Source organism: Ptychodera flava, chromosome 6, assembly GCF_041260155.1.
Source record: "Ptychodera flava strain L36383 chromosome 6, AS_Pfla_20210202, whole genome shotgun sequence".
In the NCBI taxonomy this organism is placed as follows: domain Eukaryota; kingdom Metazoa; phylum Hemichordata; class Enteropneusta; family Ptychoderidae; genus Ptychodera; species Ptychodera flava.
Genome location: NC_091933.1, coordinates 20,144,192 through 20,159,030, shown reverse-complemented (window position 1 = coordinate 20,159,030; position 14,839 = coordinate 20,144,192). Strand labels below are relative to the sequence as shown.

Sequence of the window (14,839 nt, the reverse complement as noted above, 5' to 3'; positions counted from 1 at the left end):
TATTTAATATGCAAATGAGCTGTTCATTAACTTGACACTGCTCAATGCTTTATGGAACAATTAGATATCCATCAAATCAACATTTGTAGCACGTTTTATTTAATTTGATGCTGTAATTTTAGAGTAATGTCACTAATTACAAAGTTATTAAATATGCAAATAAACCTTAAATTAACTTGACACTGTTCAATGATTCATAGCACAATTAAATATTTATCAAATCAATATCTGTAGCACGTTTCACAAAATTTTGGTGCCGAAATTTCAGAGTTATATACATTATTACAAAGTTTATTAAATATGCAAATAAACCCTTAATTAACTTTACATCACTAAATGCTTTACAACACAGTTAGATATCTGTCGTATCGGTATTGATCCGACTGATATCTAACTGTAGTGTAAAGCATTTAGTAGTGTGAAATTAATTAAGGGTTCATTTGCATATTTAATGAACTTTGTAATTAGGTATATAACTCTGAAATTACGGCACCCAAGTCAGTGAAATTGGGTACAGATATTGTTTTGATAAATATCTTATTGTACTGGGAAGCATTTGGCAGTGTCAAGTTAACAAATACGTCATTTGCATATTTTATGAAGTTTTGTAATTAGTGATATAACTCCAAAATAACTGCACCAAATGTGATGAAACCTGCTGCAGATACTGATCCAGCTGATATCTAATTGTGGTGTAGAGCTTTTCGTTGTGTGAAGTTAACTAAGGGTTCATTGGCATATTTAATGAACTTTGTAATTAGTGATATTACTCCAAAATTACAGCGTTAAATTTGATGAAACTTGCTACAGATGTTGATCTGATAAATGTCCAATTGTAATGAGAAGCACTGAGCAGTGTCAAGTTAGTAATTATATCATTTGTATATTTTATGAAGTCGTATAATTAGTCATATAAATCCGAAATAACAGCATCAAATGTGATGAAAACTGCTGCACATACCGATACGACAGATATCTAACTGTGTTGTAAAGCATTTAGTAGTGTTAAGTTAATTAAGGATTCATTTGCATATTTAATGAACTGTGTAATTAGTGATATTACTCCAAAATTACAGCGTTAAATTTGATGAAACTTGCTACAGATGTTGATCTGATAAATGTCCAATTGTAATGAGAAGCACTGAGCATTGTCAAGTTAATAATTAGATCATTTGTATATTTTATGAAGTCGTATAATTAGTCATATAAATCCGAAATAACAGCATCAAATGTGATGAAAACTGCTGCACATACCGATACGACAGATATCTAACTGTGTTGTAAAGCATTTAGTAGTGTTAAGTTAATTAAGGGTTCATATTCATATTTAATAACTTTGTAATTACGTATATAACTCTGAATTTCGGCACCAAAACTTTTGAAACGTTCTAAAGATATTGATTTGATAAATATTTAAATGTGCTATGAATCATTGAATAGTGTCAAGTTAATTTAAGGTTTATTTGCATATTTAATAAACTTTGTAATTAGTGACATTACTCTAAAATTACAGCATTAAATTAAATAAAACGTGCTACAAATGTTTATCTGATGGATATCTAATTGTCCCATAAAGCATTGAGCAGTGTCGAGTTAATGAACAGCTCATTTGCATATTAAAGAAAGTTTTGTATTTAGTGATTGAACTCTGAGAGTACTGTGCAAAGTTGAAAAAAATCTGCTGCATATAGTGATAACATATATCTCATTGTTCTGTGAAGCGCACTACTATTAATGAACCTGTTGTAAAACACGTGAGCATATTCAGTTCATATCTGGTGTTATCTAAAATGAAATGCCATTAATCATGCATGATCCAACAAAACATTGTTGCATTTGTGTAAAAACTGTCGAAAATTATCATATGGCTTGTCTCTCAATTCAAATGACTTTCTTGATTTAACAGAAGAAATATATACAGTAGACGTTAATTTTGTACTCATTTGCCTTAGCAGACCAAGCAATTGCTCCTTAGCTGATAAAACTTTAAAAAAATAGTGTCAATGACACTGTCCTCCCATTTTACAGAGATAATAACTACTAGTACACACATGACATTGCATTCTTACAGGTTGAATAAGAAAATTCCATTCAAGTCCAAATTAATCTTATACCCCAGCAATATGAAATGCTCCATCTCATAATGACTTTTACATATCTGACAGAAAACAACCCTAGGATCAAAACTATCATGTTTTACATCAATCCAACAAATACTTTGGGAGAAAATGATTTTTTGACAAAAAATGGGAAAAATTGCCCCTAAAATACAAATATGAAAATTTCACCACAATTTGAACAAATCTGACAAAGGCCAACCCTAGGATCATATATACAAGTTTTCAAGGCAATGGGATGAATGCTTTCAGAAAAGAAGATTTTTTGACAAGAAATGGAAAAATCGCCCCAAAAAAACAACTTTCAAAATTTCACCACAATTTGAAGAAATGTAACTTAAGTCACTTATAAAGAGCCTACATACCAAGTTTCAACCAAATCTGGCCAGTGGTTACAGATTTTTAGCAATTTGCAGGATTTTTTCCTTTTTCCCCCTTCATTTGCATATTTTTGACTTTGACATGTTTATTTCAACAAATTCACATCTCCACCTCTGGGTGCATCTGTCCAACAAATACTAAGATGGTAGGTGCAGCGATTTAGGAGTTTTTAATGTGGACATACATACATCCGCACATAATAACTAACATTCATACATACATACATACAGACAGACAGACAGACAGACAGACAGACAAACAGATAGACATGGATACACACATACATTTATTTTTACAGCTTTAAACCTCCAACAGCCAACCAACTTGTCAATATCAGCTTGTTTAACTTAATACTACTGCTTATAATAATATAAAGGAGAGTTAATTACATTCTAATTAAAGTATACAAGACTTGCTTATCAAGATTAACGTCATAAAAAACAGCATGTCTGTCAGGTTATAAAGAATCTTCAGATGGTTATCTTTATCAGTATTTTCATCCTATTAACCAAGTACATTTTAACTTTCAAATTAATATTGCAACTAAGTACTGTGGAATGAGTTGAGCCTGTAGGTACTCAGAGAAAGCACACCAGAGAGACAAATGATTGCAACCTCAGCATGCCAAGATTCCCCGGCACAAACGCTGTCGGTTCGAAATCATTTCCATATGAAAAGATACCTTACTTGAGGTGTGAACTGACTGTCAATCGGTGATTACTCTACAAATATCACGGGTGATGTCATATTCATAAACATTGTGATCTTTTGTTCTACTTGATCGGTAGTTTATTTACTCTCTGGGGAGTCATAAGCTGTTAATTCGGCAATGCGGAATTTTTCCGCATTCAGGGGATTAGTCTACCTACATGATTTGTGCCGGCCAATCCCCTCATGAGAAGTTCAAGGTCATCAAAAGTATTGTAAGGAATCATGTAACACTTTCATTGCACTGTTTTACACAGATTGCATAATCGCTATAAATAGCACATGGGGAATCTTACAGCCCAGCTTTACCATAAAAACCCTATCACTTTACCAATCTTTTAATTGACCACTCTATTTTTTTCCTTAAAAAGTAATTTTGTTTTATCCTTTCCAAGTCAACCATAAATGGAAATTGGAACTTTCTCTATCTCTAATTATTTGTCCAACCTATCATGTCAAACTATTATGAGCAATTTCTTTTAGCTAACATACAGAGCACAATATATGACGTTCAGAAACTGGGATTCAGGAAAGTTGCCTTTACATTTCTAATCCTCCAAGATGGTCGGCATTTCACTATGAACTGTCAAAAAGTTGAACTTTCTAATAATTCTACACTAAAATTATTTTGGCTTTGTTGATTTCCTAATTCATTCAATTATTTAAAATCATATTAGGGGACGACTGCATTAACTTGTATGGTACCTGAAACCCGACTCCTTGCCTGAGCAACTCGGGTGACAAACAGAAGACTTTTAATCCCCAAGGAGAGAATGTTTCATTGTTATATTTATCTAATCCAGCTGGTGCTTTTGTAGTGCCTTTGTAGGAAAGGCAGGTCTGTGAAATTGATCCTCTAGGGAAGTAGGGTATTCCTAAGTTAATGGAGCCTTCCCGTAATGATATTGTTTTTTTCTGGGTGAATTGACAGGGTTTATACAGTACATGAGTTACATACAATGTCAGTCAAATTCAGTTAAAACATCAATTACCGTCTAACATTGCATCATTCCTATAAATAGCACCTCAGCCTGGAACAGCACAATCATAATCTGCTCATTCACACAGGCAGTACTTGACTTTGAACGAATGACCTACTACATTTTACCTATGTACCAAATTTGAAAGCATGACAAAAAGAACCACAAAATTTGCAAATTTCAGCTTGAGTTCACAGAGTCATCTTCAGGTCACTTCTAGGAACCTGCACATCCAATTAGAAAGTAATGGCAAACACAGTTTCAAAGATTTCTTTAACCAAAAATGGTAAAAATTGCCCAAGAATACAAATATCCAAATTTTGCCATAATTTTGATGAATTCTGTTTTTGAGTTATCACAAGGCACCTGCACGCCAAATTTTAAAGCGATCCGACCATTTGTTTAAGAGAAAAAGATTTTTTTACGAAAATGGCAAAAAAAAGAAAGAAAAAAATTCATTAAAAATAGAAAGCATCAAATATTGACATCAAATTTACATGGTTAAATGAGTTGGGCCTAAGGTACTGTAAAACCCAAATATGACAATGATCAGAAGAGTAGTTCCTGAGCTATTGATTTTTGACCATTTTTGCTGTTTTTTCTACCTCATTTGCATATCCATGAGACTAAAAAGTTCATTTTAACAACGGCACATCTACACCATATATGGCGTTACTACACAAAAAATTAGCTTAAAAGATGCAGCGGTTTTATGAGTTTTTGCATTGGACGGACATCCATCCATCCATACATACATACATACATACATACATACATACATACATACATACATACATACATACATACATAAATACATACAGACAGACATCTCACATATAGACTTTTTTCAACCATATAACCTCCCAATTGCAATAAATGTATGGCAAATGGGAGGTAAAAACAGCATCCTAACAACTGTTCAATGAAACCTAGACATGTGTTGGAATAAAAGAATAAATGCGATCACTTTCACCATGCAACACCCTGGCAGTGTTATTTAGAACACAGGAAATTGCAATGACTTCGTCCTTAGTAGCTAAAAGCTTTTAAATTACTCATAGAGTATGTTTACATCTTATTGTTTCAAATAGATTGAGAAAATCTCTTCAAGCTGAGTCATACCATGTTGTAAAATTTGGATGTGTTGTAGGATTAGTTTCTTTATGTCTGCAGACAGAGAAGAAACTAACATCTATAATTACATATCTTTCCTTGCATTATCAAACATAAACAAACTTGATCTTTTACTTCATTGATAACGTTTGCTTTCTATTTCCATGTTAATATTTGTCTATTTACATCTGAAACTGCTATCCAAATTTGAAAACAGATTTTAAAGTCAAATTCATAAATATACCTGCAGTACATGCAGTCCTGTACATTATTACTTTTGATACAAGTCCAGTTTATTCTAGATGAACCACACTTTTGTAAATTTTGAAAATTAATGTGTCACATTTTACACTACATAATACTAAAATCGGAAGGGACAATTTCTGACATCCGTATTCAATATTTCTGGTTTTATTTACTATATGTGTGTTTGTAATATGTCTTTGTGTCGTCTGCTTCATGCACACTGTGTTTCTCGGTCGGGCACAGGATTGTAACATCTAAGTCGGTTGCTGTGACCAACCCTTTTGGGTTGGAAACGGTAGCCGACTGGTTTTGTGTGAGGCCTAGCAGCTAGGCGATGAAGCCTTGAGTGTGTGGGTGTTCGAATCCCGTTCGGGTTATAGTAAAAATTATATTTCCATGCATATACTGTATATTATAAAAACAAAGTTTTATTTAAAAATACTGCTAATTACATCTATCTCTTAAAAATTTCAAATTATTTTGAACTGATAAAACTGACTTGCTTTTCTTGATGGAACTTGTTAGTACAAGGCCTATTGAGTGTTACCTTGGAGCAGTAATGGGAAGTTACAAACTGCTGTTAATTGAGAAAGATATTTATAGTTCATGAAAGGCATCCCACTGCACTAACATCTGATAGTGTGAACCATCAAGAGCAAGGGGACTGTAAATGACAGCTTAAGAACACACAAAATAAAGTGTTCATAGGTGTTTAGTTTTCTTTTGATAAAATCCGATTCTCAGTTTCATTGGCATATAATTAATTTTACTCATTCGGAACTTTCTTATTGGAAATGATAAATTTAATTCATACACTTACAAAACACTGTGAAAACTTTAGGTGTTTCAGTCCACGACACATTGTCAAAAAGTAACTACAAAACCACATAATGAACTATTAGACTATATAGTTCAACAAATTCTTTGGATGCAGGGAATATACAGAAATATGAAAAAATTCCCCCAAAACTTCATTACGAACACAAAACTACATTATTTGGTAACACTTTGTCACTTAATACAGCGTGGAAGTAGAGACAGGGAATACTCAGACTAGACTAGCCATACTAACATTTGATTAAACCACAGTCCAAGAATTTGCTATTTGACCTTGACTGGCAAGCCAGGGATTTAACATCATGTAATCCACATTTAGTTTATCAACTCGCTTAAAATATCCTCTGGTCAATATCCCATGATAAGACTTAAACAAGTCTCCATGGCAACCAATTTCACCTCTCATCTCCCTTCTGATTACCACATTCCTTTCAAAGAACCAGCGCTGCAGCTCTATGTTAATTTGTATGCACTATATTTACTTATCTTGACTTAAGAAATATTTGTTCAAGTCAATGGAATCGCTAGGGCAAATGGGAAAGACATAATGTAGCACAAAACTGAAGCTGTTGGGAGTTTCAGCTCAGATAAAAAAATCACATTTGTATAGTGATATTTTGAGAAACATGGAATTTAAAGTTCCTTGGGCTACTTTCCATGTACTGCTACAAGTGACCACTTAATGGCCTGTTTAAACTCTTAAACATTCAGCATTTTGAGTATTAAAATGGGTTTATCTCTTGGTGGACTATAACCTGTTTTAAGCAGAACTGAACTCTGTATGGAAAATAATCAAACTTCAACGACAATACTCAATTCTGTAATATATCTTTGTACAGGTACTTGCAAAGACAAACTTAAAAGGTCAACCCCAATCATAATTTTACTTTCAGGCCAACTTGATGAACTGTGAGTATATGGGTCAAAATGTTGATTACAGCATGACATCAAAGTTTAATTGCAAGTCTATTTTCATTATCAAGATTAAAGGCTTGTCAATGTCCCTTTTTTCAAACAAGTATTGAACTTGATATCATTCTCAATTAACTTTGGTCAGTTCTATATATCTATCTGACATCTTCTTATGACTTGCAATTATCTCTGAGAAATGTAGGAAACGTTCAGAGCTTCAAGATTTAACAGCTGTATCTCATAGAGAGAGGGTACTACAAAACACTGAATGAACCTTGAGAAGCAGAAAGTGATGGTTATCACAAATGAATATTGATTAGAAGCTACCATATACCAGGTATGTGCAAGGTACATCACAGCCACGTGTTCTTAAATTATTTGCACATCTGCCTCTAAAAATCACTTTATTTCAAACCACTGGCCTAACATTTGATTGGTGCCAGAAAAGATCCTGGGACCCACCCCCGCCCCCGCGCCTTCTGATGGATAAAAACTTGGTTAATGTTTACATTGGTCATGTTTACTAAGTCTATTATGCTAATGTGAACAAAAGGTGGGAAATATTCCTGAAGTGTATGCCACGCAGGTTTGAATTTAAAGTCAGTAGTTTAACTGTTACAAATTATGTCAACAGCATATATGCAGTCCTGCAGTTTGGTGACCACATCAACTTGAAATAAGAGCTAGTCTCCAGGGATTCATTGCATCATTCCTATAAATAACACCTCAGCCTGGAACAGTACAATCATAATCTGCTCATTCACACTGACAGTACCTGACTTTAAATGATTGACCTACTACATTTCACCTGTGTACCAAATTTGAAAGCATGACAAATAATACCACAAATTTTGCAAATTTTGCCTGTAGTTCACCGAGTCATCGTCAGGTCACTCATAGGAACCTGCGCACCCAATAAGAAAGTAATGGCATACACAGTTTCAAAGAAGATTTTTTTTGACCAAAAATGGGAAAAATTGCCCAAAAATACAAATATGCCAATTTTGCCATAATTTTGATGAATTCTAGTTTAAGTTATCACAAGGCACATGCACGTCACATTTTAAAGCGATCCGACCATTGGTTTAAGAGAAAAAGATTTTTTACTAAATTGGCAAAAAAAATTGATATAAATAATATAAAGCATCAAATAATGACATCAAATCTATATGTTTAAATGAGTAAGAAAGCATGATATAATGACATCAAATCTATATGTTTAAATGAGTTGAGCCTTAGGTTCCTAAGAACCAAATATGACAATGGTCAGATTAGTAGTTCCTCAGTTATTGATTTTTGACCATTTTCACTCATTTTTTTTACCTCATTTGCATGTCCATGAGATTAACGAGTTCATTTTAGCAACGGCAGATCAAGACCATATATGGCATCACTACACCAAAAATCAGCTTAATACGTGCAGTGGTTTGTGAGTTTTTGTGTTGGCCGGCCAGACATCCCCACCTACATACATACATACATACATACATACATGCATACATGCATACATACATATCTACATACATACATACATACATACATACATACATACATACATACAGACAGACAGACAGACAGACAGACAGACAGAGACCTCACATATAGACTGTTTTCAACCATATAACCTCCCAGTTGCCACATATGTATGGCAAATTGGAGCTAATAAAACATTGATACAGGTCTAAGAGTAGAAAAACAATTGCTGTCACTCTGACAGGAAAAACAATGATCCCATACCCACTTGCTCCATATCCTCCCCCCCCGAAATCAAATGGTTCTCCCAGTAGCATGTTGTGTTGCAAGATGCTAGCATTGAGCCAAATTGTTTCATTACGGCGATGGTACACTCAGAAACGAATACATGGTACAGGCACATACTGTTATGTACAACATTTTGTAATGGGTGACCAAAACGTCACAGCACAGTTTTAATCTTGTGAACTATTGCCCTTCCACTTCCCTGCTTCAAGACTCCCGTATTAAACAGGTAAAAATCTCTTGACAGCTTTTCTAGAAATAGCAGCTCTGATACGAAATTTAGGTCTGATCTCTTCTACTGTTTCTGAAATAAATCTTAATATGACATTTAATATCAATCATGTCATTCTTGCTATTTCCAGCACATATCCTGATGGACAATACGACCCTGATAATATTACTTCAATTCAGATTTATGAAAAAAAGATTACCTTATACCTTCATTACTTCTGCCTATGAGACCAAATAGAAAGAATTTCTTGACGTTTTGAGGTATATATGTTGTGAAATTAACATTTGTCACACCATTTCCATTCACTCCAAACCTCAATCCCATATAAGGGTAAGATTCAGTGAATATTAGGACTGGTTTGAAATGGAAGGCTTTGTTACTTTGAGGGCAATGGTATTTCTGAATCGTTACACTGCTGAACTTGCAATGATTGTTTCCTACTTGCAACGATTGTTTCCATGTAATATGAGTGTTCATTCCATGGGTAAAGAAGAAACTTCGTTTTCACCTTCTCGATATACACTACCATATGTGACATTCTGCAAGCATGCAGGCTTTTTAAGTATTATAGTTTACGAAAATTTCTAAACAAAAAGATTTGCTGGAAAAAAGCTACAAGGTGAAGTCTATTTAAAGTCACAGTCTTTTTTTCATGAAAACCTAAAAAAACGAAGCATGCAGGGCCATACAACAATGACTTTAATTACTTTACCCTTATTTCGATAATAGAAACCGAGGAAATCATCTAGAAATGAAGCCTTGTTAACTGTCCAAATATCCATCAGATGCCAAGAAATCTATGTTTTTTTACTCACCTTTACCATCCTCTGCTAAAAGAGCAATGTGAAAATTGCTATCCTTGTCTTCAGAAAGACTGCCAACCATTTTCACGTCAGGTTCAGCAGAACTAGAAGTTGTTGGTGCTGATGATCCAGGTGATACACTCGATTGATCAGTGACGTCTCGTCGTTTTCGCCCCTTCTGTTTCTCCATCCATTCCTGTATCCATTTTTTAATCATACTCTTGAGTTGTTCCCATGTTTCACTGTTCCATTTCTCTGGCTACATATTTAAGAAAAGATACAAACATTTTATGGATGAAAATTTCTTTTTTCTAATTCATACCTCAAGATATCTAGAAAACTATCCTGAATTACTGTAAAAGTTGGCCCATTTTTGTAAAGTATATATACTATCAATATGGCCAGGTGAATAACATATATGTATCCATGAAGAATTAATAGCAGAGCATGTTCAATAAATACTGACCATTATGAGTGGATGACTAGTAGACCGATACATTATGCACTTTTTATTTTCAATGGCAGTCAAGAAACAAATGATATTTGCGAGTGATTTCTGTATGGGCATGTAGGCAATATTTTCTCATTATTCAGAAAATTCAATCTTTTGCACTGTGGGCAACAGGCAAAGAAGCCAAGAGGGGAGGGTGGGAGTATGATATCGTGGTTTTCAAAAATTAACACACTGGAAGAGCAAAGGCCTATCAGCCAGAGAAGGCAGTAAGGAAGCTTTTTAACTGAGAGAGGGCAGTCGGGAATATCTTTTTACGGGAAGCCAGAAGTGGAATGCTTTTGTGATGAGGAAGGGGAAATTTCAACCCATAGGAGCGCAATTGTAAAAGATAAAATAATTGTAACTGATATCACTTACTCCTTGGAATTAAAATTTTGTTCTGAATGTTAGAGTACCATATTGACACATTCAAAAAACCATTTGGTCATTATTTTTCAAATCAGCAGGGTGGCTGCCCCTTGTTTTTGTAAATCTTGCAGCCAACAACACTGCAGTATCATTTTATGACATAAAACAAATGCATGAAACATGATATGTCACTCCAGGCTAGAACCAATCTTAACAATGGCACTGGATGCAAGACCACCGAATAATGAATGCCATATGGGGATTTACTAAGCATGCTCAGGAAATGGTATTGACAAGTTGTAAATCTCTACAAAAGGTTTACAAAAGCTACTTGCCAGCATGTCTGCCAGTGTAACGGTGACAACAGCTTCATTCTGCTCCTTTGTCAAAGCTTTTGGATCCACAGCATTAGCTGGTAAAAATGCCGATTCTGCTGTCTGGAGATGATAACAAGATCAATTCAAGTATTGAAAAGGAAATTGTAAATACGCAAGGTACAGGTTACCATTACAAAATTTTCTGTGCATACCCTAAAAAAATGATTTTTTTCCTCAAATGAAGACACAATACCCATCTTTGTCATACTTTGACCTGATTAAATATCAGTTTTGAGACGTGAGAATTCAACGTGAGAATTCAACGTCAGAATTCAATTGCTAACTTGCCATTATTGTTAGAAGTGATCAAGATAATACATACTGAGGCTGTGAGAGTGATTGATAAACAGCATCGAAAGTTTGTTAAGAAATTTCCTTCAAATAAAGGGTCAGTGTAATATCAGAACAAATTGTGTTAATTGTTAAACTGCTGTGTGTATAAACAATCTGCCATTATGTGTTTTACATCTACACAATGCCTCGGAAGTCCACATTACAGTAATTGGAAATAGTGCATAAACATTTACCTTTTCAGGAACAGCAGTTGTTTCTGGTGTTTCCGTTGTTACTTTCACAGTAGTCACAGCCACGGATGATACGTTTCTCACCAGAGTGGTTTGTTTGGCTACAGATGTAGTCTTTTCCTCCTCCTTGGCAGTTGTTTCACCTGACGTCACCAGCATCACAGGCTTAGTTGAGACAGCGTGGCTGCTCGTTTCCCTCTCAGCTGTAGTCTGTTGTCTGGTTGTCGGTTGTTGCGTCTCCTTAGCCGCAGTTGATGGCTGGCTGATGCTTGCTGCAGCAGTAGATGCTCTTGTGGCCTGAGTAGTCTGCTTTAGAGTGACCTGCACTGGTGCTGCTGCAGTAGTTGCAGCATCTGTAGGCTCGCTAGAAACCTGTGCTGTTGATGGTATAGGGGATTCTCTAGCAGTTGTTTTGTCTGCTGTTCCTACAGACACATCGCCTCCAACGAAGGGAGCTCCCGTTGACTGTTGTGAAGTTGCATGCATTGTAGTCAGGTCCACTGCTGTACTTGTTTTCTCTTGCTGAGTTGTTTGGCCAGGAACAAATGTTGTTGATCCAGTTGAAATTACCTTCAAATAAAGGGTCAGTGTAGTATAAAAATAGTGTCAATGACACTGTGCTCCCATTTTACAGAAATACTCAGTACTAGTACCCACATGAAATTGCATTCTTACAGGTTGATTAATAAGAAAATTCCATTGTAAGTCCAAATTAATCTTATCCCCAAGCAATATGAAATGCTCCATCTTATAATGACTTTTACATATCTGACAGAAAACAACCCTAGGATCAAGACCATGATGTTTTAAAGCAATCCAACAAATACTTTTAGAGAAAACGATTTTTTGACAAAAAAGTGGGAAAAATTGCCCCAAAAAATAAATATGAAAATTTCACCACAATTTGAACGAATCTGACAAAGGCAAACCCTCGGATCATACATACAAGTTTTCAAGGCAATAGGATGAGCGTTTTTAGAAAATACGATTTTTTGAGAGATAGAGAGGGCGCTTCACGTACGGTCGTTCCGTGGTACATCAGCTCCCAAAAAAGTGCGTTTTGCACTGGTAAATCTGGAAAATTTCTCACCACTATGCCAAACAACCTCAAGTGTAATGACTGTGGAACTACTAGAAAGGTACGTTTGTGTCAAGGCGACTTGGACCTGTGTAGAATATGTGAGCAGAAACGTTTCCCTCGTCGTGAAGGAACGCAGCCTGAAACCAACATGGCCGCCAACATTGACACAGGCAACACGACGGAATTCACAGCTCAACTTGCCAGTATCCAGACAACTCTAATCAACCTTACGGTAAAAGTGGAACACCTAGCTAATATAGAAGGCAAGTTAGATGTACTACAAACATCGGTGCAATATATGAACTCATATTTCGAGGAAAAACAGGAAAGAAGTCGACAAGATTAACAAGGAGAACAAAGAACTGAAAGAACAATTGTCTGTGACGCAGCAGAAATTAACAACAGCCGAAAGAGAAATTCATGACCTTCAACAATATACGCGTCGTAATAATCTTGAAATACACGGGATACCTGTAAGGAGGGACGAAGATACTGACCAAATAGTCGCCAAGGTCGCCGCAGCAGCGGGAGTAACCATCGAAAAAACGGATATCGATGTGAGCCATCGTTTACCAAATAAGCAACAAGCACACCCACCCCCAATAATCGTCCGCTTTACGAGGAGAAATCTTCGAAACAAACTGTACGAAGCCAAAAAACAACTTAGAAACAAAAGTAGCAGAGACATAGATATCGTTGGTGAAAAAGGTGAACATAACCAAATCTATATCAATGAACAGTTAACTGCCAAGAACAAACAACTCTTCTACGAAAGTAGGAAGAAACTCAAGGAAATTGGATGGAAATATGTATGGACACAGAACGGGAATATCTTCGTCAGAAAAGACAAAGGTCTGAGACATGTGTGCATCAAGTCCATCGAAGATGTTCAACGCATACAATAGTGAGTCAGTATTTTACAACATTAAAAGTCCTGCATAACTTATGGATCCTTCACCATCCGACGACAGAGTTTGTAAGTCCACTTGTAATACACTGACAGTCGATGAACTGAATGAATTTCATTGTAAGAACTCTTCCCGTGCCTCATTCAACTTACTACATATCAATATTCGCTCTCTCAGCAAGCACATTGAAGACCTTATGCTACTTAAGGATAGTATTGAACACGTACCACTCCATGTCATCGCAATGTCTGAAGTTTGGCAAGTAGGAAACCCTTCATTGCACAGTATTCCAGGCTATCAACTAATTCTACATCAAAGACAGTCGGGTCAACAAGGAGGTGGCGTTGGAGCATACATTAACACTTCCATTAACTTTGAGATCATTGAAGACATAACTGTAGCGCATAGTGAAACTCTCTGGATCAAACTTCATACTGGCCAGGAAACCTTACTCATCGGAATAGTTTACAGAAAACCTGGGACATCGATTGATCTGTTTACTGAAGGCATTGAACAAGCCCTTCACAAAGTTAAGTCAACTAAATACCAATGTATTCTTGTTGGTGACTTCAACATAGATTACCTTGACTCACAGAATCTCCAGACATGTAATTTTATCAATACACTTGCAGCCAGTAATTTTACACAGTTGATTACTGTTCCAACACGTATTTCCGATCACTCTAGAACCTTAATAGACCATATTTATTGTAATTTCAGCAACTATTTCATTAATTCTGGCACAATTTCAGCTGATATATCCGATCACCTACCAATTTTTGCAACATTCAGCAATCTCCATTGTGCTTTCACTAGAGAGAACACAATCAAAGTCAGGAGTTATTTAAATTACAATGTAGCCTCCTTTCAAAATGACTTAGCTTGTACAAATTGGGATTCTGTGTTACTCAACAATGATGTCAACGATTCTTACCACAATTTTTCCAGTATTCTTGAAAGTGTTTGTTCTAAACATGCTCCATTTGTTACCCCATCACAT

General features: G+C 35.5%; 1 protein-coding gene across 2 annotated transcripts in view; it reads right to left on the bottom strand.

The window, feature by feature from the left end:
• Nucleotides 1-14,839, bottom strand: part of LOC139135087 (uncharacterized) — a 34,939-nt gene that overhangs the window by 8,796 nt on the left and 11,304 nt on the right. Inside the window, exons 4-6 of one of the 2 annotated variants that reach the window (XM_070702318.1) lie at nucleotides 11,854-12,420; nucleotides 11,285-11,386; nucleotides 10,100-10,346 (exon numbers count right to left, since the gene is read on the bottom strand). In XM_070702318.1, coding sequence (XP_070558419.1) covers nucleotides 10,100-10,346; nucleotides 11,285-11,386; nucleotides 11,854-12,420 — 916 coding nt within the window. Of the gene's footprint in view, nucleotides 1-10,099; nucleotides 10,347-11,280; nucleotides 11,387-11,853; nucleotides 12,421-14,839 lie in introns of both variants that reach the window. The other variant, XM_070702317.1, reaches the window with a different exon arrangement.